The sequence below is a fragment of the Salmo salar genome, chromosome 07 (genome assembly GCF_965601325.2).
Source record: "Salmo salar chromosome 07, fSalSal1, whole genome shotgun sequence".
Classification (NCBI taxonomy): Eukaryota; Metazoa; Chordata; class Actinopteri; order Salmoniformes; family Salmonidae; genus Salmo; species Salmo salar.
In genome coordinates this window covers 45796860-45823711 of record NC_138297.1, presented here as the reverse complement: position 1 = coordinate 45823711, position 26852 = coordinate 45796860, and the positions used below count along the sequence as shown (strand labels likewise).

At 43.6% G+C, this 26852-nt stretch overlaps 1 protein-coding gene across 1 annotated transcript; it reads left to right on the top strand.

Annotated features, from left to right (window-relative positions):
- Positions 1-865: 865 nt before the first annotated feature.
- st4a1 (Sulfotransferase 4A1) lies at positions 866-25698 on the top strand. The gene is given in 7 exon segments (NM_001141831.1): positions 866-1149; positions 11826-11956; positions 12838-12918; positions 13006-13132; positions 13376-13470; positions 17310-17448; positions 25471-25698. Coding segments are annotated over 7 exon segments (855 nt in total). The 5' UTR covers positions 866-980; the 3' UTR covers positions 25584-25698.
- The last annotated feature ends 1154 nt before the right edge of the window (positions 25699-26852 follow it).

Below are 26852 nucleotides of genomic sequence, written 5' to 3'. Positions count from 1 at the left end.
TTGACTGGTACTGTATATATATTTATACAAAACGTTTCTTTAAAGTATAATGTTTAGAAAGTTCATATTTTACTGTCCCCACTCAACAACAAAATACTTAAATACATACAATGTCGTCCTTGAAACATTTAATTGAAATAACTGTAGAATTCCATTAATTCCTATGAGGACTGCTCCTTCTGGGGAGTTTCAATATGGCCGACCGTTGCCTTCAAATATATCTTGCTTTCACAATTTACCATTTGGTAAACAGTATCCCCGGTAGGCTACTGCAGCCTATGCAGCCTCACTCTACTCGTGATATCAAAGTCATGTTTGATAAGGCCCGAAAATGAAACAAACGATTTGGGAAACTTTTTTGTGGAAGATTGAATAAGTGTGCTTCAAACTGTTTGCTTGGTATGATTTCTAACTATTGTCTCTATCTGTGCACCCGACTCAGCTTTTCTACCAGAAAACTCGCTATACCATAAAGTGTTGTGTATTCACGCAGAAAATTCAGGAGGAGACCAATGCACGGATGGCTTGTCAGCGTTTTGCGGGCGTCGGCTCACTTGACAGCAGTCTACTCGGATTAAACAAGGACCATTCCATAGGCTAATAAAGAATGCCATTCACGTAGAAATGGGAAAAACCTAATCTGTTGATTTTTAATTCCAAGAACAACAGCAGGCCTACCTGCATCATCTTCAATGCTTCATGTAGCCTATGCTTGAAAGCGTTCTTCTTCCGGCTACAAGAGACTAGTGAGCACGCGCGTGCTCCGCAACGGCGAACTGGTGCTGATGCTGAAGAGGAGGCGCGCGCATCACATGAGCGCATCGCATTACATCACTTTGCTACGACGTGATTGGCTGAAGGTCAATGCGTACTTCGCTCGCGGACTATCACGTCCTAGCCTAACCATATATCTCGACTCGAGATATTATCGCTCTCAAAATTGATTGCAAATATATTTTCATTTGGTGCCCGTTTTGAGGATGGCCGAGAGCGAGGCAGACACGCCAAGCACCCCGATAGAGTTTGAGAGCAAATACTTCGAGTTTGATGGAGTGCGACTTCCACCCTTCTGCAGAGGAAAGATGGAGGAGATCGCAAACTTCTCCCTCAGAAGTAGCGACATATGGATTGTCACGTATCCCAAGTCAGGTAAACAATATTGGCATGTGTTGATGCTATGCAATACGTTAGTGCAGTACCCTCACTAGATGCAGCATCCTGTAGGCTTGAGAATGCAGGGTCTTAGGTGTAGGTCTATAGTTGCTTTACATTTCTTTCGTCTTATTATGTCGTGTGTAATAAACGCAAATGTCTCCAGTTGAGTCCTTGTGAGTTTATTATTGCATTGTGTGCAGAGTTTCACTGGCCTATTGGGGAAGGGCGTCAATGTTTACCTCTCTCCACACATAGCCTGCAGCAGCCTAAATAACTTATCATGGGAACCTTCGAGTTACGTTAAACGCCTGCGCACTTCGCATTCATTCGCTGTTGACGTCTGTTATCGGAGGATACACAGACAATGTTTTGAATTTTCAGGCCTCGGGTTACTGTTTACATCCGTCTCTTTCTGTCTCAACCAGCTTGCTTTGCGCAGTGCTGTGCTGGTGCGGACCGGGCTACGCGGTGCTTGAGTGTGACGCACTTGTGTGTTGACAACCTGTGCTGGAGCAGAACTCGCGGCACGGGTGGGTCCTCCTGGTCACGTGACTAGGTGGACGTAAATATCCGTCTTCCCTCAAGTTCATTGTGGGAGTCAAATCTTTCAGAGACATATAGAGCAATTATTCCTTTAAATGTCTCTTCACTGTCCACACAGGATTCCAGCAGTGCCTATATCTGCATCTGCACGAGTAAAGTATTATGGGTAGGAGCAGTCTGGGTTGCTATGCTCCCTAGGCCTAGAAACAGATGCAGGCTGTCAGTCAGTGATCAGTGATGTTGTTCCCTACGATTATAGCACTGTAAGGGAGTGAATGTTATTTATAATAAGGGTTACATGGATAGAATCAGACCTCTGAAATGCAAATGGCTGGCCCTCCCTCCAGCTAAATATAGGACCTAACCCCTCCCTGAATGCTTGCAAAAAAACCCGGACCCTCCCCTGTACCCAAAATAAGAATTAAAACAAAGTGGATAGCAGAGAACATGTATACGTTTACCCTCACTTCTTGGACAAAGCAGGGTCTTAGATATGTCGTTTTAGATAGCGCACAGGGCTGCAGACCAGAAGGTTTTGGGTTCACAGACCACCGTGGACAAGAGTAGGGGTGGAAAGAGTAAAAGCATTGCATGAATCTGTCATTGCATAAAACAAACCTTTTATAAACATTTCATGCAATTCTACGCCACTTTACATATACTGCAGGCCCAAAAGTATGTGGACACCTGCTTATCAACCATCTCATTCCAAAATCATGGGTATTAATATTGGTTAGTCCTCCCTTTGCTGCTATAACAGCCTCCACTCTTCTGGGAAGGAGGCAGTTTGGAACTCGTTAGTGAGTGTCGTAACCGAGGACAGACAGGTTTTACACGCTACGCGCTTCAGCAGTCAGCGGTCCCGTTCTATGAGCTTGTGTGGCCGACCACTTCGCGGCTGAGCCGTTGTTGCTCCTAGATGTTTACCACTTCACAATAACAGCACTTACAGTTGACCAGGGCAGGTCTGGCAGGGCAGAAATGTGATGAACTGACTTGTTGGAAAGGTGGCATCCTATGACGGTGCCTGAGATCTTCAGAGTCACTGAGCTCTTCAGTAAGGCCATTCTACTGTCAATGTTTGTCTATGGAGATTGCATGGCTGTTTGCTCAGTTTTATACACCTGTCAGCAATGGGTGTGGCTGAAATAGCCGAATCCAGTAATTTGAAGGGGTGTCCACATACTTTTGAATATATAGGGTATCTTAGAAATATAACTTTGCTCTGTGCTGCTCCGAGCATGCACTTCATAGCCCATAGGCTATGGATCATTTTATTGAGACCACACTAAATAGCCTATAGGCGCACTTGATGTTGCCTGCCCAGTGGAGAATCAGAGATGAAGGGCAGCATTGGCCACACATCGATATATAGCCCAACATGCAAATAATTCTAAAACACAGAAATATTGTGATTTCATCAGTTACAAATTACATGACCCACCCCTACCCCATTTTCCTCCAGGTAACCATTCTGTAAATTTCGATCCCTAGTGACGCATTAGTCTAAGGCACTGCATCTCAGTGCAAGAGGCGTCACCACAGTCCCTGGTTCATTTCCAGGCTGTATCATATCCGTCCGTGATTGGGAGTCCCATAGGGGGGTGCACAATTGGACCAGCGTTGTCCTGGTTTGTCCTGGGTAGGCTGTCATTGTAAATAAGAATTTGTTCTTAACTGACTTTCCTAGTTAAATAAAGGTAAAATAAAAAAATAGAAATAAATAACGTGCCATTTATAGGGTTTGAAGAGTGGAACGTCAACTATAGGAAAGGTAAGACTAGATAGAGGCAGCATACAGGAGCTATTGAGGGAGAGCACAGTCCTTCCACGTGCAAGCGCACATAACCACGAATCTTCCTCAATCATGTCCATGTTGCAATAGGCTCGGGCCCATCAAAGAGAAGGGCGGGAGATGCACAATTCCCCGATGTCGACAACGCTTTCGGTGAAAATAAATGATCATTTTTCAAGTCCTGGTAAAATATGTAGTTGGTAAAGACATTGTACACAGGCTTGGGCAGTATACCGTATTTACCGTATACCGGGGTATTTGGAAATAGCCACTGGGTGGTTTTTCAATACAGTCAATACCATTTGTAGCTACTTTTTAACTAAATACCTGCAGTCAACTTGTGCAGTGCATTAGGAGATAAAGCAGATCACGTTCTTCATTTCACCTGTCACATTATTTTACATTATGAAGCTCATCATAGTTCCCCAGAACAGTTGAGCCAGTCATGTTTTTGTTTGTAAATAGCACAACGGGAGAAAGCAGGAGCAGGTAAGTCCAGCTGTGTATTGACAGGGGTTGCGTTTTATATTCAAAGTCAAGAGTATTTTTTTTTTCTTCAACAGAGGGACCAGGGACATGCAGCGATAGTTTTCCTTCACAGAAAATACATTAACGCAACACATTCAACAGAGTGATCAGGGACCAGGGACATGCAGCGATAGTTTTCCTTCACAGAAAATACATTAACGCAACACATTCAACAGAGTGATCAGGGACCAGGGACATGCAGCTATAGTTTTCCTTCACAGAAAATACATTAACGCAACACATTCAACAGAGTGATCAGGGACCAGGGACATGCAGCTATAGTTTTCCTTCACAGAAAATACATTAACGCAACACATTCAACAGAGTGATCAGGGACCAGGGACATGCAGCTATAGTTTTCCTTCACAGAAAATACATTAACGCAACACATTCAACAGAGTGATCAGGGACCAGGGACATGCAGCTATAGTTTTCCTTCACAGAAAATACATTAACGCAACCCATTCAACAGAAAATAGCTTCATTTTCAACAGATGACTGCAGAAGTGCAACGCTATTTGGCTGGCAGCCACACAAGGTATTTTTTGCAAAAACGATGCATGGCCATCATTTCTAATGTGAATCATAGATATAATGTAGCCATCTACACTTCCTAATGTTTTTATTAAAGTTCATCTTGAATTTTACCAGAGAAAAGTACCTGAGAAAAAATCTACACCTCAGTCAGAGCGCTATCTGCTGATAGAATGCCCATTCATCGATTATCATCCTAGTGGAGAAGTGTAACTGAAGCACAACATTTGTCTGACGCCGAGCAGAAATTACAAAGAGAAGCATTTTAGATTTGTGTTTATAAAAGACAGCAAGAGATATCTTACGTGTTTTATCTTTTTTTCCTGCTGTGAAAAATTACGAATTCTGTGTTAACGCAACCTCTAAGTTTAACTGGCAAGTTATCTAAGTAAGTTCATGAATTAATAAGGTGACGCGGCATCATATTGTGTTAGCTTCCTGCCGTATTTGAGAAGTCAAAGCCCTTTGGGTGAGTTATCTGGACAGCTGCCACTGCTGTCTTTTGATTTCCTTGCGTTTCTTCTCCATTCTCGGCCTGTCTGCTTATCCCCCTTTTTCTCTGAGTAGAGCAGGCGACCCAAGACAGACACAGCTTGTACACATGCTGCTTCAGATCAGACAAGCATGCATCAAATCTTTGTTCATTTGTACAATGTCTCTCTTTCACATTCGCTTGTAAATGTTCAAACGCATCAAAAATAACCTTAAATATCTCCTACCTATACAGGTGAAGTTGGAAGTTTACATACACCTTAGCCAAATACATTTAAACTCAGTTTTTCACAATTCCTGACATTTAATCCTAGTAAAAATTCCCTGTCTTAGGTCAGTTAGGATCACCACTTTATTTTAAGAATGTGAAATGTCAGAATAATAGTAGAATGATTTATTTCAGCTTTCATTTCTTTCATATAACATTCTCAGTGGGTCCAACATTCACATACATTCAATTAGTATTTGGTAGCATTGCCTTTAAATTGTTTAACTTGGGTCAAACGTTTCGGGTAGCCTTCCACAAGCTACCCACAATAAGTTGGGGGAATTTTGGCTCATTCCTCCTGACAAAGCTGGTGTAACTGAGTCAGGTTTGTAGGCCTCCTTGCTCGCCCACGCTTTTTCATTTCTGCCCACAAATTTTCTATAGGACTGAGGTCAGGGCGTTGTGATGGCCACTCCAATACCTTGACTTTGTTATCCTTAAGCCATTTTGCCACAACTTTGGAAGTATGCTTGGGGTCATTGTCCATTTGGAAGACCCATTTGCGACCAAGCTTTAACTTCCTGACTGATGTCTGGAGATGTTGCTTCAATATATCCGTATCATTTTCCTACCTCATGATGCCATCTATTTTGTGAATTGCACCAGTCCCTCCTGCAGCATAGCACCCCCACAACACGATGCTGCCACCCCCATGCTTCACGGTTGGGATGGTGTTCTTCGGCTTGCAAGCCTCCCCCTTTTTCCTCCAAACATAACGATGGTCCTTATGGCCAAACAGTTCTATTTTTGTTTCATCAGACCAGAGGACATTTCTCCAAAAAGTAAGATCTTTGTCCCCATGTGCAGTTGCAAACCCTAGTCTGACTTTTTTATGGCTGTTTTGGAGCAGTGGCTTCTTCCTTGCTGAGAGGCCTTTCAGGTTATGTCGATATAGGACTCGTTTTACTGTGGATATAGATACTTTTGTACCTGTTTCCTCCAGCATCTTCACAAGGTCCTTTGCTGTTGTTCCGGGATTGATTTGCACTTTTCGCACTAAAGTACGTTCATCTCTAGGAGACAGAACGCGCCTCCTTCCTGAGCGGTATAATGGCTACGTGGTCCCATGGTGTTTATATTTGCGTACTATTGTTTGTACAGATTAGCGTGGTACCTTCAGGCGTTTGGAAATGCCCAATGGTATGTTTTTACGTTTTTTCCGCCCCCTTGTGTACTAACCGGTTATACCGTAAATCCTGGAATGAGAGAAGGACGGTATGATGATATGAAAAATCTGGGACCCGCACTTTATTTATTTATTTAACCTTTATTTAACCAGGTAGACTATTTGAGAACAAGTTCTCATTTACAACTGCGACCTGGCCAAGAATAAAGCAAAGCAGTTCGACACATAAAGCAACACAGAGTTACACATGGAATAAACAAACATAAAGTCAATAATATTGTAGAAAAAAAGTCTATATACAGTGTGTGCAAATGAGGTAAGATAAGGGAGGTAAGCCAATAAATAGGCCATAGTGGCGAAGTAATTACAATATACCAATTAAACATTTGAGTGAATGATGTGCAGAAGATGAATGTGCAAGTAGAGATACTGGGGTGCAAAGGAGCAAGATAAATAAATACAGTATGGGGATAAGGTAGTTGGATGGGCTATTTACAGATGGGCTATGTACAGGTGCAGTGATCTGTGAGCTGCTCTGACAGCTGGTGCTTAAAGCTAATGAGGGAGATATGAGTCTCCAGCTTCAGTGATTTTTGCAGTTTGTTCCAGTCATTGGCAACAGAGAACTGGAAGGAAAGGCGGCCAAAGGAGGAATTGGCTTTGGCGGTGACTAGTGAAATATACCTGCTGGAGCGCATGCTACGGGTGGGTGCTGCTATGGTGACCAGTGAGCTGAGATAAGGCGGGGCTTTACCTAGCAGAGAGTTGTAGATGACCTGGAGCCAGTGGGTTTGGCGATTAATATGAAGCGAGGGCCAGCCAACGAGAGCGTACAGGTAGCAATGGTGGGTAGTATATGGGGCTTTGGTGACAAAACGGATGGCACTGTGATAGACTGCATCCAATTTGTTGAGTAGTGTTGGAGGCTATTTTGTAAATGACATCGCCGAAGTCGAGGATCAGTAGGATGGTCAGTTTTACGAGGGTATGTTTGGCAGCATGAGTGAAGGATGCTTTGTTGCAAAATAGAAAGCCGATTCTAAAATAATTTTGGATTGGAGATGCTTAATGTGAGTCTGGAAGGAGAGTTTACAGTCTAACCAGACACCTAGGTATTTGTAGTTGTCCACATATTCTAAGTCAGAACCGTCCAGAGTAATGATGCTGGACGGGTGGGCAGGTGCAGGCAGCGATCGGTTGAAGAGCATGCATTTAGTTTTACTTGCATTTAAGGGCAGTTGGAGGCCACGGAAGGAGAGTTGTATGGCATTGAAGCTCGTCTGGAGGTTAGTTAACACAGTCTCCAAAGAAGGGCCAGAAGTATACAGAATGGTGTCGTCTGCGTAGAGGTGGATCAGAGAATCACCAGCAGCAAGAGCAACATCATTGAGAGAGAAGAGAGTCGGCCCGAGAATTGAACCCTGTGGCTGCCAGAGGTCCAGACAACAGGCCCTCCGATTTGACACACTGAACTCTATCAGAGAAGTAGTAGGTCGATGGATACGGCTGCACAGTAATGTCTCTTAATGATGGAGGTTATGATATTGTATAGGACCTTGAGCGTGGCTGAGGTGCACCCATGACCAGCTCTGAAACCAGATTGCATAGCGGAGAAGGTACAGTGGGATTCGAAATGGTCGGTAATCTGTTTGTTAACTTGGCTTTCGAAGACCTTAGAAAGGCAGGGTAGGATAGATATAGGTCTGTAGCAGTTTAGGTCTAGAGTGTCTCCCCCTATGAAGAGGGGGATGATCGCGGCAGCTTTCCAATCTTTGGGAATCTCAGACGATACGAAAGAGAGGTTGAACAGGCTAGTAATAGGGGTTGCAACAATTTTGGCAGATAATTTTGGAAAGAGAGGGTCCAGATTGTCTAGCCCGGCTGATTTGTAGGGGTCCAGATTTTGCAGCTCTTTCAGAACATAAGTTATCTGAATTTGGGTGAAGGAGACATGGGGAGGCTTGGACGAGTTGCTGTGGGGGGGGGGGGGGGGGTGGTGCCGGGCAGTTGACCGGGGTAGGGGTAGCCAGGTGGAAAGCCATAGAAAAATGCTTATTGCACTACCCAAGTGGACAGTCAATACTCACTGTTCGCCTGTCCGACAGCCAAGGGCGTAACTTTGTGTTGTTGGGGGGGAGGGGAGAGTTCAGATGATTTTGGCTATTCTTCAAATTATGTCATTTCTCATTAAGTTAAGAATATCATTCTGTATCTTAGGGCTAGTGTAATCATGGTTGCGCCTCTTTAACCAGCTCTGAAGGACTTTGTCGTCTTATGCCTTTTAAAAGTTCCTAAAGATTTTCATGTTCTTCCTCATGACCTCTTAAGGCCTCACCATGTCTTGCGAAGAACATCACTGAACCTACAATTTTCATTAGACAATGTCTTGCTTCCTCTTCTTGTCTGGCTAAAGCAGTAGATAACTGTGAGTCCACAGGGTTTGATTTTTGTGAACTCTTTTAGCATGATCTGAAAACCTCCCAATAGTCTTCTTCCAATTTCTGAAGCCTGGTGCTAGCTAAGGTTAGCTAGAATTGCCAAACTAGCATTGCAGCATTCAGTGTAAAACTATACTGCACAAAAATATAAACACAACATGTTAAGTGTTGGTCCCATGTTTCATGAGCTGAAATAAAAGATCCCAGAAATGTTCCATACGCACAAAAAACATATTTCTATCGAATTTCGTGCTCCAATTTATTTACATCCCTGTTCGTGAGCATTTCTTCTTGGCCAAGATAATCCATCCACCTGACATGTGTGGCATATCAAGAAACTGATTAAACAGCATGATCATTACACAGGTGCACCTTGTGCTGGGGACAATAAAAGGCAGGGTCTGAGTTTTTGCCAAAGCGTGACCTCTTATTCAGAAAAACTTTGGAAAACCCCCTTTAAGAGGCACTGTAATGGAGCCAGCGGGAATCTTGAAACCACTTCGCTTGAAATGACAAAACTCTGTCAGCTCACTTTTGGATTACAATAAATTTGGGATGTGGTTGGTTTGGCTTTGTGCTGGTGCTGATGTCAATAACTTCTATTTGTTCGGTGGCTCTGCCCCTGTCATCTGTGCTCAACTGGTCCCTGACTTGTGGCTCAGTCCCCTTCAACAAACATGACAACAAACAGTCTTACTTTCTATTGCCAAAATAGATGGGCCTTTCTATTGCCGAAATATGAATAAACTTAAACAATAATACATCTACAAAGCATGTCTTATAGGACTACATTTAAATATTTAATTTGTGTGTTCACCATTGTTTCTTCACCACTACATTCCAAATTCTCACCTGATGACCTATTCGTCCTCTCCCCGCCTCAACATGGGCAATGCTCTCTCTCTCTCGCTCTCTCCACTGACTGTCTCTGTCCCCTGCCATGACAACAATATGAAATCAGAACCTAGGCAACAACTGTTTTGTTTTAGCACTTGGACTTAGTCAGCGAAGATGAGTAGTTGAACTGATAGTTCCAATCTGTGTGTGATGTAAATTGCTGGTCAAAGTGCTTTACCCGACTGCCTTATAACACAAATTCCAAGTACTCACCTGATGACCTGTTCGTCCTCTCCCTGTCTCAACATGGGTGGTGCTCTCTCTCTCTCACTCTCTATTGCCTGTCTTTGAACCGTGCCATAATAATTTGATCAAATACCATTGTATTACAAAAATGGCTGACCTGAACAATGATGGGGATAACTTATTACCATGAATTAGATTCTGATTTATTAGCTAAATCATTTATTTACTGTCTGGCAAAATATGTATAGCTAGCTAGCTGACTACATATTACCAGTCCATTATGAATTGTAGTGTAGTGCGCTAGCTAGCTATGTAGCCATTCATTCTTTTACAATTCTCTGCAAAATAAAACGTATATCCTTTTTTCCTCTTTGGCATTGGTACTTCCATTAGGAGCACTAGCTACTTTTTCACAAGGTTTAACACGGACTCACTGAGTGCTGCTCATCTGAAACTGCAGTGGAAAAGGAAAAGGGGAAGATCCAGATACTGTGCTAGCTTTGGTGCTAGCTTAGCTACCTACCTAGCTAAGGTTAGCTAGCTAAAATAGCCAAACTAGCATTGCAGCATTCGGTATAAAACTATACTGCACAAAAATATAAACACAACATGTTTAGTCTTGGTCCCATGTTTCATGAGCTGAAATAAAAGATCCCAGAAATGTTCCATACACACAGAAAGCACATTTCTCCCACATTTTGTGCAGCAATTTGTTTACATCCCTATAGTGAGCATTTATCCTTTGCCAAGATAATCCATCCACCTGACAAGTGTGGCATATCAATAAGCTGATTAAACAGCATGATCATTATACAGGAGCACCTTGTGCTGGGGACAATAAAAGGCCACTCAAAAATGTGCAGTTTTGTCACACAGCACAATGCGACAGATGTCTCAAGTTTTGAGGGAGCGGGCAATTGGCATGCTGACTGCAGGAATGTCCACCAGAGCTGTTGCCACTGAATGTAATGTTAATTTCTCTACCATAAGCTGCCTACAACATAGTTTTAGAGAATTTGGCAGTACGTCAAACCGGCCTCACAACCGCAGACCACGTATAGCATCGTGTGGGCGAGAGGTTTGCTGATTGTGAACAGAGTGCCCCATGGTGTTGGTGAGGTTGTGCCATTCATCTGTCCCCATCACCTCATGTTTCAGCATGATAATGCACGGCCCATGTCGCAAGGATATGTACACAATTCCTGGAAGCTGTAAATGTCCCAGTTCGTCAATGGCCTGCATACTCACCAGACATGTTACCCATTGAGCATGTTTGGGATGCTCTGGATTGACGTGTATGACAGTGTGTTCCAGTTCCCGCCAATATCCAGCAACTTTGCATTGCCATTGAAGATGAGTGGGACAACATTCCACAGGCAACAATCCACAGCCTGATTAACTATATGTGAAGGAGATGTTTTGCGTTGCATGAGGCAAATGGTGGTCACACCAGATACTGACTGGTTTTCTGATCCACGCCCCTAGCTTTTTTTAAAGGTATCTGTGACCAACAGATGCATATCTGTATTCCCAGTCATGTGAAATAAATAGATGATGGCCTTTATTTCAATTGACAAATTTCCTTATATGAACTGTAGCTCAGAAAAACTTTGAAATTGTTGCATGTTGCGTTTATATTTTTGTTCCGTGTAGATCATTTGGGGTGTGAGGTTGGTAAATGTTTGCTAAACATAGCACTATAATGGTGTATTTTGGGCTGTACATTTTTCCCTCATTGGTGTGATTTTTCGTTTAGACAAACGACTACCCATTTACTTTTTCCTCTTGATTCTCTCCTTCTCCTCTCTACCTTTCGCTCACCATCTCTCTCCTACCCCCCCCCCCCCCCCCTCTCTCTCTCAGGTACCAGTCTCCTTCAGGAAGTGGTGTATCTGGTGAGTCAGGGGGCGGAACCAGATGAGATTGGCCTGATGAACATCGATGATCAGCTTCCTGTTCTGGAGTACCCTCAGCCTGGCCTAGACATCATACAGGTAGGCCTACAGCACTGAGTATTACTACTGTTCTGGAGTACCCTCAGCCTGTCCTAGACATTATACAGGTAGGCCTACAGCACTGAGTATTACTACTGTTCTGGAGTACCATCAGCCTAGCCATCATACAGGTAGGCCTACAGCACTGAGTATTACTACTGTTCTGGAGTACCCTCAGCCTGGCCTAGACATCATACAGGTAGGACTACAGCACTGAGTATTACTACTGTTCTGGAGTACCATCAGCCTAGCCATCATACAGGTAGGCCTACAGCACTGAATATTACTACTGTTCTGGAGTACCCTCAGCCTGTCCTAGACATTATACAGGTAGACCTACAGCACTGAGTATTACTACTGTTCTGGAGTACCCTCAGCCTGGCCTAGACATCATACAGGTAGGTCTACAGCACTGAGTATTACTTGTGTTCTGGAGTACCCTCAGCCTGGCCTAGACATCATACAGGTAGGTCTACAGCACTGAGTATTACTTGTGTTCTGGAGTACCCTCAGCCTGGCCTAGACATCATACAGGTAGGTCTACAGCACTGAGTATTACTACTGTTCTGGAGTACCCTCAGCCTGGCCTAGACATCATACAGGTAGGCCTACAGCACTGAGTAGTACTGCTGTTCTGGAGTACCCTCAGCCTGGCCTAGACATCATACAGGTATTCCTACAGTACTGAGTATTATTACTTCCTGATCCTGAATCACTTGCTTGTAAAACAGACGGCTACAGTTAACCAAAACACTCAGCCCACCACATGCAGCACCATATTTCAATGCAAAGCAAGAAATGGATGAGGTGTTTTTCTGCTCCTTGTTTTATACCGTCTCTGTTCCCAATGTTATGATGATGTTTCCTCTATGTTTTCCCAGGAATTGACGTCTCCTCGTCTGATCAAAAGCCACCTGCCCTACCGCTTCCTGCCTACAGCCATGCACAATGGAGAGTCCAAGGTTAGAGAACACTTCAGTTGGTTTGTATAATGTTTGTATAATGTTTTCATGTATTCAATCCTAATTGTCTATGTGGTTCTCCTGTAGGTGATCTACATGGCGAGGAACCCTAAAGATCTTGTGGTGTCTTACTACCAGTTCCACCGCTCCCTCAGAACCATGAGCTACCGCGGAACCTTCCAGGAGTTCTGCAGACGCTTCATGAACGACAAGCGTGAGTGTCAGAGTTCAGGGTTCACCCGCCCAGGTGTGCAGGGGGTGTCACTATTCATCATGTGTCCTCTGTCTACACTGGGTGGCTAACAGGAAGGCCTGGCATTATTTTGGCGATAAGGAACTGATCAGGCCAGGTTGCGTGAAGAGGGAAGAGAAAGCCTAATCACCTGGGGAAACTCACTAAACTCTCTCCACCTATATATCTCTCTCTCCCCCCCTTCTTTTAATCTCTGTCTCATAGTGGGATATGGTTCCTGGTTTGAGCATGTGCAGGAGTTCTGGGAGCATCGCATGGACTCGAATGTCATTTTCCTGAAATATGAAGACATGTACAAGGTAAAAAAAGCTTTCCTCCCTAGCTCTCGCTCTCTCCCTCCATCACTCGGCTATATCTACTGTCTACCATATATCTAACTAACACCAAACCTTACCAGAACCTCCACCCTCTATCCTAGAGATACAGTGAGTAGTCAGCCGCTAAAACCCACCATAAGTTCATTCTGGAAGCTTCTAACAGGCCAAGTTTGGCCCTGCTTTGGGTGGTCTTGCTCTATCCTATCCCAAACCAATGTCACTCTAACTTTACCCATACCACCTAACCCCTATGATAATCGTACCACCCTCAGAGCAACGTGGCAACCAGAGTTCCGGTCTATGGAACATAACTGTAACTGTACTCTCACTGGGGCAGAATGGGGCCAAATCAATAGTGTTGTTTGCTGTTCCAAAGGTCCCTGCAGGGCTGCATTGCACAGAAACACACACACACACACGCATGCATGCTCTTATGCTCACATACGCACACACACAACACCCGCCCAGAAACACAGTGTGTTCTTATTAGGAATAATTTGCAAACATGAACATTTATACAGTATATACATTAGCAAGCCTTCCAAGACATGATCTTATTCACTATCACTCAAAGTGACTATCACTGTTACGACATAGTTACAGCATTGACACTGTTGGGGGCAAGTAGCTCATGTAACCTACCTTTCTTAGAAAGCAAACAGGTTACAGTTTTTCTCAATCGCGTACAAGCAATTTTTTTTTTTTTATAATGTTGTCGACTTCCAAAATAGAGTTAAAAAGAGAGAGAACTCTGTGGCCTTTTGCAAAAGAGTGAATGCGTTTTAGGAAATGAAGTTGCCTCCTCAAAACATAAATACATTCATCAAAATGATATTACACCGTCAACATTTCAGATTGATCGAAAAAGAACACGACTGCCTGCAAAAAGATTAACGCAACCATACTTATCTATTGAGTCCAAGCAGGCACTACAGAAAGTTAGTCTGTCTAATAAAAATCCAAGTAGATCAATACATTTTCTTTGCAGTCACTAAAAAGGAAGTACAACTATCCAAAGGTGCAGAATTATGGGATATTACTCTCCTTTTATGCATATTACACCAAACAATTTCATACACAAATATTATTCCTGATAAAAAAATGTAAGAAATAAGCACATTCATCGATATCATCACAATTCAGTTCCATGTATTCAATACAAAGGCTAGTTTGCTCATTTCTATATAGACTTCCCATTGGTGCGCAGAAACACTATCCGCAAGTTTCCTCCGACACGTTGGTGCGGCTGGCTTCCGGGTTAAGCGAGCAGTGCAGCTTGGCAGGGTCGTGTTCCCGGAGGACGCACGGCTCTCGACCTTCGCCTCTCCCGAGTCCGTAGGAGAGTTGCAGCGATGAGACAAGACTGTAACTACCAATTGGATATCACAAAATTGGGGAGAAAAAGGGGTAAAAAAATAAACAAATAAATGTAAATAAAAAAGGTGAATACAATGGGGGAACACAATTATGAATGTATAGGCCTCCATCATTACCATATCAAAGTTCTTTCAAAGTTCACAATGTGGAAGAAGATGACTTATGGGTAACCCAACTTCATGCTCTGCATCTCTGCAGGTCAACAATATTGTAACAATTAGACAGTCCCCATTTCCTCGATCTTTCCATATATTGGTATTATATTGTACATTTAGAATTTTGTGCAGTAGTATTTACTGATTGCCAGAAACAGTGAACACAATTGCACACGTTTCTCTTCTGACGAAAACAATGCGTTAAATTCTATGAACAAAACTTAACAGTGACTTTTGTGTTCACTGACGACAAAAGTTGGTCTAAGAAATGCAAGTCAGTTACTAAGGCAAGAACATGATCAGACGTTCTGTAAATGTATTTGAGCGTTTGATCATTGCTGTTCTGCTGTAGATACGTTTCAACACAGATCCAAAAATGGCTTGAATGCAATTGAGAAAAACGGTAACATGTATGTCAAGGGTATTTTCTGAGCAAGTGTGTTATATACGGATAAGAAAACTTCTGTTTCTATAGAAAGAAAAAAGGAACTGTGGTCAAAGTTTATAACCGTCCACATAGACAGACAGAAATTCAGCCTCTTTATTGCAAGGCAATGAAACTCCAACGTATAACCGCTAGATAACGCATAGAAGGATCTGTGCACGTGTCTAGATGACATAATCAGATGTTCGGAGTCAGAGTTCAACCCCCACTCTGTCTGAGATGTAGGGGAGAGTGGAGGAAGTTGAGCCGCTTTTTACATTCAGCATCACTCCGTCAAGGGAAATATAGTATTCTTTCTAACAAAGATTTCTACATATATTTCAGGACGTTGTGTATCCCTGGAAATAATCAGAATACATGGAACCATTACAGTTTTGAAAACATAGCTTGTCCAAAAAAAGTGGACTCTTGGCTCAACTTACCTCATACCCGGGGTAAGATGTGCCAACAGAGACCTCTTATTTTGGACAAGCGGAACAGGGTAAGTTAAGCCGCCTACAAATGTCTGTACTGAATTAAATATTGCCACTACATTTTTATAACCATGTCTATCTTTATTTCCCAAACAAAATTCAACACAATCACTTTTTGTCTTTTAATCATTTTAAGCATATTTTAACACAGGCTTAACACCTAACAAACATGTTGTAGTTTTTACCGCTGTTACCTCATATCCCAGCGATAATGCCTTATATTTTTGTTCAGTATATTTTGTGAAATGATACATTTTGTGTATGGTTTCCTAGAAACAAGAAAACCGTACCACTTTGGCTCAACTTACCCCACTCCCCCCTATAAATACAGCCCGACTACCTTGTCACAGTGGTGTGACTGGGTTGTATATGGAATAGAAAGTACTGCAACCCGCCCCATACTGCCTATTAATAAGACATTATCATATTCTAGCTCATAGGTCATTTGGGAGTGATAAGAAGAGATCATTTGGTACAGCCACCTCATAAATGATTGGCACTCTTGATAAAGATGAGCAAAAAAGACTGTATAAAATAAATAATACAAATACTGAGCTATATGGTATACTCCAAAAATGTATTATTTTATATTGCTCAGAGAAATAGATTTTGTTTAACAAGTAATAATATGATTTCTCAAATAGATAGGTAGGTGTCAAAATTATTGGCACCCCTAAATATATATATTTTTATAAATCTGCATTAACGTTCAACTTTTTTTGTTTAGTCTCAGCTTAAAGTGCAATTAGCAGTAGAAACAATAACAAAGCCGTCACCCCACCCCTGATTTTGGTAAAAAGCTGAGGGATGGGGCTGGAGAAATGTAACCACTCTCAAATTCATAGACAAAGCTATGGATGAAAGGACTGGCGGTCCATGGTATCAAAATTCTATTTTTAATCATGTTTTGAAGCTGTATAGTGTTTGTTAAAAATGTATTTTTTTACAAACGGAGTAAAACAAGTTTATATATTGGTTTCTGATGGGATACGGCAGTTGAACTACGCTCATGAGGCATTTATAAGTTATATTCTTCAATAATCAATGGGCACATATAATGAATTCAGAAGTCCAAAAATGTATGTAGCAACTGCTGATTGCCCCTTTAAGGAACTGTATTGTGGCCTTCCATGCCTTCCTGTTTCACTGGGGTGTAAAAATGAGGTAACATGCATGTAAAATGCCAATCATTTTGGAGGAGACGAAATATAATTACTATTTTATTTGAATTTCTCTCTCTCTCTCTCTCTCTCTCTCTCTCTCTCTCTCTCTCTCTCTCTCTCTCTCTCTCTCTCTCTCCTCTCTCTCTCTCTCTCTCTCTCTCTCTCTCTCTCTCTCTCTCTCTCTCTCTCTCTCTCTCTCTCTCTCCAGGACCTGGGGACATTGGTGGGGCAGCTGGCGAGATTCCTGGGTGTCTCGTGTGACAAGGCCCAGCTGGAGACCATGGTGGAGAGCTGCAACCAGCTCATAGAGCAGTGCTGCAACTCAGAAGCCCTCTCCATCTGCAGGGGTGAGACCCTCTCCATCTGCAGAAGGGGGAGAGGGGGGAGGGATGGGGGAGAGAGAAATAGAGGGGGTAGGGAGAGAAGGAAGGGAGGGAGAAAGAGGGAGCAAGAGATATGGGGGAGTGGGAGAGAGATAGGGAAGCACAGAGGTAGAGAGCGAGGAAGAGAAAGAGAGGGATAGAGGGATAGAGGAAAGGAAGATAAGGATGAAAGAAAACGGAAGCGAGGGGTAGTCAGTCACTAAAGATAAGATAGCCAAGGAATGATCATTACGGAGGAAGGCAGAGATTTCCGAACATCTCCCGATGACAGAGTTGAATAAGTAAAGAGATCTGTAAGGTTACTGAAGCATTGTGTGCTTTGTGCCGTAAAGTGAATGGAAAGGGTGAAAGCTGTGTGCCAAGAGGGACTGTAACCTAACGTGTGTACTGTATGTCAACTCCAACCTTTTTACACACAGACACACACACACACACACACACACACACACACACACACACACACACACACACACACACACACACACACACACACACACACACACACACACACACACACACACACACACACACACTGTACTTGGTGTACTGTATTTGCTAAACTGATGTGACCAGACTCTCTCTAGCCCCATTCATGGCTTTGCTGCTCGTATCATATACATTGTTTAGGCTATTATTAGACACTCACAAGCCTAGACACAAGCATGCTTGCAGTGCATCACATGGTGTACTCAGATAGAAAAGGGGGAACAGAGAGGGAAAGAGAGAACAACAGAGAGAGAGAGAGACAAAGAAAGAGGATATCAGAACGGAGAGTGTGTGAGCCTCAGCCGTACACCAAAATACAGCAACCTGGTATGTGTCCACTGCTGTATGCATCCGGATGTACATTCTTCAAAACATATAGAATATGTTCATATGGCTTTATAGCACTGCTAACCCTGGGGGAACGTATGTCCTGGCCGGCTGAGGATGAGTCAACCTAGACCAGATTTGTATGTAGGCTATGTAGAACAGTTACATAATATGTGTTTGTGTGTAGTCTATATCTTTAAGCAATGATCCAGGGCCAGTTTAGTTGTTTGGCTCATAATGGTGAAGGTTAGCACTGGTTTGCGGAAGGCTGATCCTGGGTCTGTTAGGGGCAGAGAGTAACTAGAGCTTTATTGTAGCAAACCGCAGATCATGAATCAGTTGTACATACCCCAGCAGTAACATAAACCTTCAAAGGAATAGGGAATATCGCACTCTGGACCATTCATTAAGGCATTTCCATGTACTCCTATTTTTACTCTGCAATGCCTCCCTGTGGTTAAACATAGTAATTACAGCTCAGTGATTTCTGGCACAAGGAGTTGCACCTTACTGTTCAGTTTGGAAATCCGTTCACATTTGTTGTACTTTTTCTTGCATTATGATTTATGAATGTCATTTTAATATAATTATAATATATTCCATTTTTTCATTTTGATCATTGTAGATTTTTGTTATGTTGTTTTTCCTTATGATTTGTCGTCAGATTTGTCTTGTTTTCTCCATGTTCTGTTTCTTTTAGTGCAGGACCCCTAGCCTCTGGCCTGGTGCTGGTCTAACACACAGCCTTGAGCTAATAGGGCCATAAACACTCATTCCTATACACACTACTGGAGGACAGGTGAGTCCATGTCTGTAGACATAGGCATATGTACATAGGCCCAAAATGATTGGCACTCTTGATAGATGAGCAAAAAAGACTGTATCAAATAAATAATACACATACTGAGTTATATGGTGTACTCCAAAAATTGGGGAAATTCTTTGATGGTAATACCATTTCTCAGAGAAAGAGATTTTCTGTCAAAAAGATAGGGGTCAAAATTATTGGCAGCCCTGTTTTCGACACCTTTCAATACTTCACCTTGTGCGGATATCGGCCCTGAGCCTTTTTCTAAAATGTTTTATGAGATTGGAGGACACATTTGGAGTGATCTTAGACCATTCCTCCATACAACATCTTTCCAGATGCTTGATATCCATCGTCTGCTCTTATGGATTGCCCTCTTCAATTCAAACCACAGGTTTTCCATGGGGTTCAAATCTGTAGACTGAGATGGCCATTGAACAATATTGATTTAGCTGTCAATGAACCATTTCTTTGTGGATTTTGATGTGTCCTTGGTGTTATTGTCTTGCTAGAAGATCCACTTGCAGCCAAGTTTCAGCCTCCTGGCAGAGGCAGCCAGGTTTTTGGCAAAAATGTCCTGGTACTGGGTAAAGTTCATGATGCTGGGTAAAGTTCATGATGCTGTTGATCTTAACAAAGGACCTAGGACCAGTGGAAGCAAAATAGCCCCATAACATCAAAGATCCACGACCATATTGTATAGGAAGGATGGGGTTATTTTCTGCTTATACAGCCTTATTTCGACTCCAAACTGGTATGCGTGGCCAAAGAGCTCTATTTTCATGTATTCTGACCATAGCACCAGTTCCAATCCAAGTACCAATGCCAAACTCCCGGAATTTACATTCGTTGGATAACTTGAAAATAGAGCTCTTTGGCTACGCACACCAGTGGTGGGTTTGGCGCCGAAATAAGGATGCAAAGCAGAAGAGAACCCCATACTTGGATGTATGAGATGATGCCGCATTAGATAGCGGCTGTTTTACGAGCTGACAAATTCTGCTATTTTGTGTTTTCTTATGCTGATCGTAACTTTTATTGGACATAATGTCTCCGCCATCATTTCCTATGGCCGAAAACGTCTTCTGGACATCAGAACAGCGATCACTAACCTCGATTTGGATGAAGGTTTCTACTTCAGCGAGTCGGCAGCTCTAGATATTCTGCACCCTAGGTTAAGAGTAGGGGGAGGGTGTGTCTCTTAGTTAAGAGCAGCTGGTGCGCATTCTCTAATGTTAGTCCCGAGTTTTTGCTCGCCTGAGTTAGAAAACCTAATAAGCCGCAGACCATGCTACTTACCAAGAGAGTTTTCATCTATATTTTTTCGACGCTGTCTATTTACCACCATAAACCGATGCAGGCACTATGACAGCATGCAACGAGCTGTACAGGGCCATAAGCAAATACACATCCAGAGGCGACAAACCCTTGATCACCTTTACTCCACACACAGAAATGCATACAAGGCCCTCCCTTTGTGTCACGTCCTGACCCTTGTAAGATGTCATTTTCTATAGTAGAGTAGGTCAGGGAGTGACGGGGTGTTTTTGGGTGGTTATACATTTTAGTCATTTAGCAGATGCTCTTATCCAGAGCGACTTACAGTAGTGAATGCATACATTTCATACATTTTTCATACAATTTTTTTTTCTCGTACTGGTCCCCTGTGGGAATCGAACCCACAACCCTGGCGTTGCAAACACCATGCTCTACCAACTGAGCCACATGGGACTTGTTATGTGTTTCTATGTTATTTTTCTAGGTTTCTATTTGTATGTTGGGGTTGTTGGGATGATTTCCAATTAGAGGCAGCCGGTTCATGTTGTCTCTAATTGGAGATCATATTTATGTAGGGGGTTTTTCCATTTGTGGGTTGTTCATTTTTGAGCAGTATTATTTTCTCTGCATCTCGGTTTGTTGTTTTGTTGTTACAAGTATTTTGGTGTGTTGCAAACGTTTCACGGAATAAATAAATATGTGGAACTACAACCATGCTGCGAGTTTGTCCGATCCTTTGAACAGCCGTGACAGAACAACCCACCACAAAAGGACCAAGCAGCGTGGTAGGGATCAGCTGGAGGAATGGACGTGGGAGGAGATTTTGGATGGGAATGGACCCTGGAGGCAGGCTGGGGAGTATCGTCACCCGAGGGAGGAAATTGAAGCAGCAAAAAGGGAGTGACGATACTACGAGGCGCTATATCCACCAAGAGGCAAGGTTGAGAGGGGGCATACGGGGAGTTTGGCAATGTCAGAGGGAGACCTGAGCCAACTTCCCGTGCTTACCATGAAGAGCTGTGGAGTGAACCGGAGCCAGTCAGAGAGTCGAGCGCAGAGTTCGACGCAAGATTCCAGAGAGAGGTGCTGGCGTTAAGAGCGCTGCGGAGCGGGCGTGCTGAGGAGCGAGTGGATGAACGAGCACTGGGTTATGGTGTGATGCGCTCTATATCGCCCATACGCACTCACAGCCCGGTGCGCTCGGTGCAAGCTCCTCACCGGTGTTGGGCTAAGATGGGCATTCAGCCAGGAAGGAGTAGGCCTGCTCAGCATGCCTGGTCTCCAGTTCACCTCCATAGCCCAGTACGTCCTGTGCCTCCTTCCCGCACTCGCCCTGAGGTGCGTGTTACCAGTCTGGCGCCACCCAGGCCAGTTCCACGCATCAGACCTCCAGTGCGCATGTCCAGTCTGGAGTGTCCTGTTCCTGCTCCCTGCACTCGTCCTGAGGCGCGTGTTACCAGTCTGGCGTCACCTAGGCAAGACCCACGCATCAGACCTCCTGTGCGCATGCCCAGTCCGGAGTGTCCTGTTCCTGCTCCCTGCACTCGTCCTGAGGTGTGGGTTACCAGTCTGGCGCCACCCATGCCAGTCCCACGCATCAGGATTCCAGTGCACATTCCCAGTCCAGAGCTTCCGGCGACAGTTCCCCGTCCAGAGCTTCCGGCGACAGTTCCCCGTCCAGAGCTTCCGGCGACAGTTCCCCATCCAGAGCTTCCGGCGACGTTTTTCAGTCCGGAACCTTCTGAGATGGCCTACAGTCCGGAACCTACTGAGACGGCCTACAGTCCGGAACCTACTGAGACGGCCTACAGTCCGGAACCTACTGAGACGGCTGCTGGAGGATCGGAGGGATAGTAAGGTTCTGGGTTTAGCACTAGAGCCGCCATAGACATTTGTCACCCTCCCTACCCTCCCTTTGTGTTTTGTGGTTGTTTTTTTTTGTTTTTTTTTTGTTTTTTTTTGGCATTCGGAGTCTGCACCTTTGAGGGGGGGGGGGGGGGGGGGGTACTGTCACGTCCTGACCCTTGTAAGATGTCATTTTCTATAGTAGAGTAGGTCAGGGCGTGATAGGGGGTGTTTTTGGGTGGTTTTCTTGTTATCTGTTTCTATGTTGTTTTTCTAGGTTTCTATTTCTATGTTGGGGTTGTTGAGATGATCTCCAATTAGAGGCAGCCGGTTCTCGTTGTCACTAATTGGAGATCATATTTATGTAGGGGGGTTTTCCATTTGTGTTTGTGGGTTGTTAATTTTTGAGTAGTGTTATTTTCTCTGCATCACGGTTTGTTGTTTTGTTGGTACAAGTATTTTGGTGCGTTGCAAACATTTCACGGAATAAATAAATATGTGGAACTACAACCTTGCTGCGCATTGGTCCGATCCTTTGAACATCCATGACACTTTGGAAAATCTGATCAAATCATAATCCTCCTGATTCCTGCTTACAAACAAAAACTCCCAACAGGAAGTACCATGTGACACGCACAATACGGAAGTGGTCCGATGAAGCGGATGCTAAGCTACAGGACTGTTTTGCTAGCACAGACTGGAATATGTTCCAGGATTCATCCGAGAACATTGAGGAGTTTACCACATCAGTGGCTTCATTAATAAGTACATTGATGACGTCGCCCCAACAGTGACCCTTACGTACAGAGCATTCAGAAATTATTCAGACCCCTTGACTTTTTCCACATTTTCTTATGTTACAGCCTTATTCTAAAATGTATTAAATCATTTTTTCCCCTCATCAATCTACACACAATACCCCATAATGACAAAGCAAGAACTGAAATATCACATTTACATAAGTATTCAGAAACTTTACTAAGTACTTTGTGGAAGCACATTTGGCAGCGATTACAGCCTTGAGTCTTCTTGGGTATGATGCTACAAGCTTGGCACACCTGTATCTGGAGAGTTTCTCCCATTCTTCTCTGCAGATCCTCTCAAGCTCTGTCAGGTTGGATGGGGAGTGTCACCGCACAGCTATTTTCAGGTTTCTCCAGAGATGGTCAATCGGGTTCAAGTCCAGGCTCTGGCTGGGCCACTCAAGGACATTCAGAGACTTGTCCCGAAGCCACTCCTGCATTGTTTTGGCTGTGTGCTTAAGGTTGTTGTCCTGTTGGAAGGTGAACCTTCACCCCCAGTCTGAGGTCCTGAGCACTCTGAAGCAGGTTTTCATCAAGGATCTCTCTGTACTTTGCTCCGTTCATCTTTCCCTTGATCCTGACTAGTCTCCCATTCCCTGCTGCTGAGAAACATCCCCACAGCATGATGCTTCCTCCACCATGCTTCACCGTAGGGATGGTGCCAGGTTTCCTCCAGAAGTGACGCTTGGCATTCAGGCCAAAGTGTTCAATCTTGGTTTCATCAGACCAGAGAATTTTGTTTTTCATGGTCTGAGAGTCCTTTAGGTGCCTTTTAGCAAACTCCAAGCAGACTGTCATGTGCCTTTTACTGATGAGTGGCTTCCATCTGATTGATTGGTGGAGTGCTGCAGAGATGGTTGTCCTTCTTGAAGGTTCTCCCATCTCTACAGAGGAACTATGGAGCTCTGTCAGAGTGACCATCGCATTCTTGTTTTACCTCCTTGATCAAGGCCCTTCTCCCCTGATTGCTCAGTTTGGCTGGGCAGCCAGCTCTAGATAGAGTTGGTGGTTCCAAAACTTCTTCCATTTAAGAATGATGAAGGCCACTGTGTTCTTGAGGACCTTCAATGCCCCGAATCTGTGCCTCGACACGATCCTGTCTCGGAGCGCTACGGACAATTCCTTCGACATCATGGCTTGGTTTTTGCTCTGACATGTACTGTCAACTGTGAGACCTTATATAGACGGGTGTGTGCCTTTGCAAATCATGTCCAATCAATTGAATTTACAACAGGTGGACTCCAATCAAGTTGTAGAAACATCTCAAGGATGATCAATGGAAACAGGATGCGCCTGAGCTCAATTTCGAGTCTCATAGAAAAGGGTCTGAATACTTATGTAAATAAGGCAATTCTGTTTTTTAGTTTTAATGAATTTGCAAACATTTCAAAAAACATGTTTTTGTTTTGTCGTTATGGGGTATTGTGTGTAGATTGACGAGTGAAGGGGTCTGAATACTTCCTGAATACACCGTATGTACATATCTACCTCCATTACCTCGAAACCCTGCACATCGACCTGGTACTGGTACCCTGTGTATATAGCAAAGTTATTGTTACTCATTGTGTATCTATTCCTTGTGTTATTATCTTTCTACTATTGTTTCTATTTTCACTCTGCATTGTTGAGAAGGGCCGTAAGCATTTAACTTCAATTCTACACCTGTTTACCAAGCGTGTGACAAATTACATTTTATTTTTTATTTGATTTGATTACCTACAGTAAATATGTTGTTGTATCTTTGACGGTATGGGGCTATTTAGCTAAATATAACTTGTTAAACAAAATCTCTTTGAGCAATTGTTTTAGTATAAAATAATATAATTTACCCCCAAAAATATGCATACAATATAGCTGTAAGGGCTGTCGTCATGGAGAGAAGAAGACCATGGTGCAGCGGAGTTAGTGTTCATGATTTAATTCAAAAAGAACACTGGAACACTACAAAACAAGAAAACACCGACAGCTCAACAGCACTGACAGCTGAAACACAACTGAACAGAAACAATTACCCACAACCACAAAGACAAACACACACTACTATATAGGACTCCCAATCAAAGGCAACTCAACACACCTGCCTTCAATTGGGAGTCCAACAACCAACTCACACGTAACAAAAATCTCTGCCACGTCCTGACCAAAACAACTACAATTGCTCCCTCTGCTGGTCAGGACGTGACAATAGCTCTGTATTTGTATTATTTGTTTCGTACAGTCTTTTTTGCTCATCTCTATCGAGGGTGATTATGGACCTCACTGTACACGGTTGGGAGTCATAAGGAAGCATAGATAGCCTATGAGCTGATCAATATGCAATAAAGAAGGTTTCAAAATGATAACATTCATATTGACTGCTGACCATTCCTCTCGGCCATTCGTCTCATTCATAGCTAAAACAGAAGTGATGTATGACCATGTGACTCTTTCTTCTGTCAGGTCGAGTGGGACTGTGGCAGGACATCTTCACCGTGTCTATGAATGACAAGTTTGACACGGTGTATAGACAGAAGATGGGCAAGTCTGACCTGACCTTTGACTTCGGCCTGTGAGGACCGGACCGACTGACCACAACGACACGACCACGGACTACACTCCTCCTTCTGCTGCCTAAACACCGTACACTCTCTTCATCACTCAATAAATCAATCAATCAATGAATCAATCAATCACGTTTTGGATATACTGTATATATCAATCGCTCCACCAGCAAAGTATAGCTGTCAATCAACACACCAATCAATCAATATAAAGAGTGCATCCTTCAAAAGCTTACAAATCAATTTTGATTCATCAATCAAGCGGTCAGTTTCTCAGCCAATAAGCGAGATCCTGTTTTAGCCCAATGTGGCACAGATTCCATCCCCCACCCCCATCTATGTCCCCCCTCTCTCCGCCCATCATCCCATTCCTCTTCAGTATGTACCCCTAAGTATGTATGTGTATATACCAGTGCTCTTTAGCAAGTTGTGTATGTGGCAGTGGCCCCAAGCCTGAGGGAAACGCATGGAAGCTTGTGGCGTCGTCGCCAAACCTGTACAGAGGAAGCTTACATGTCTCGTTCAACACTTGACGTTGAGACAGTGTTGTTATGTTTTTTAAACGCTGTATGAATGCTATGGTGGGGAATCATAAGGCCAGCCCAGAGTCAAGTATAGAGACCACCCATGATTGCCCTTTGATACAGAGCAAGTGTTCCATTTTAGCTGTATCCTGGTCAGTTCGTACTTTACCTAGTCCTTCCTTTTAGCACACGTTTCTCACTTTCAGTACATTACATAGCTTGTTTGTTACAAAAAGGCTTTCAATGGGCATTAGCTTAATCAGCACTAGACTTTTTGTATCAACCTTTCTTGCCGAGGTGAATGGGGAATGTGTGTGTGTGTGTGTGCGCGTGTGTGTGCGTGCGCGTGTGTGTGTACATGCTGGTGTGTGAGCAAAATCACAAAAATGACACATCACAACCGCCTTTTATATCAGTTCTGTTTGTTTATGCTGCTAAAGTGATGCCTTTCTCTGTCCTCAGACCCATAGCCACCTATAGAGACAACACAGTATCCCTCCATGTTACCAGCATTCTCTGTGTGCTCTCCCCCAAGTACATGTAGACCCTTTTCTCTTCCATTGCTTGCATCTCCTTCTCTCCTCCTCCTCCTCCTCCTCCTCCTCCCTGCTGTAAATGCCCCCAGAGAGACCAGTAGACACCCCCCCCCCCCCCCCCCCCCCCCAACCCCTCTGCTCTGCTGGACACTTGTGAATGTCTTCATTGATGTGGAGGTAACATCCACAACAGACCCCTCCCACAGGCTCAGGTCTCTGCT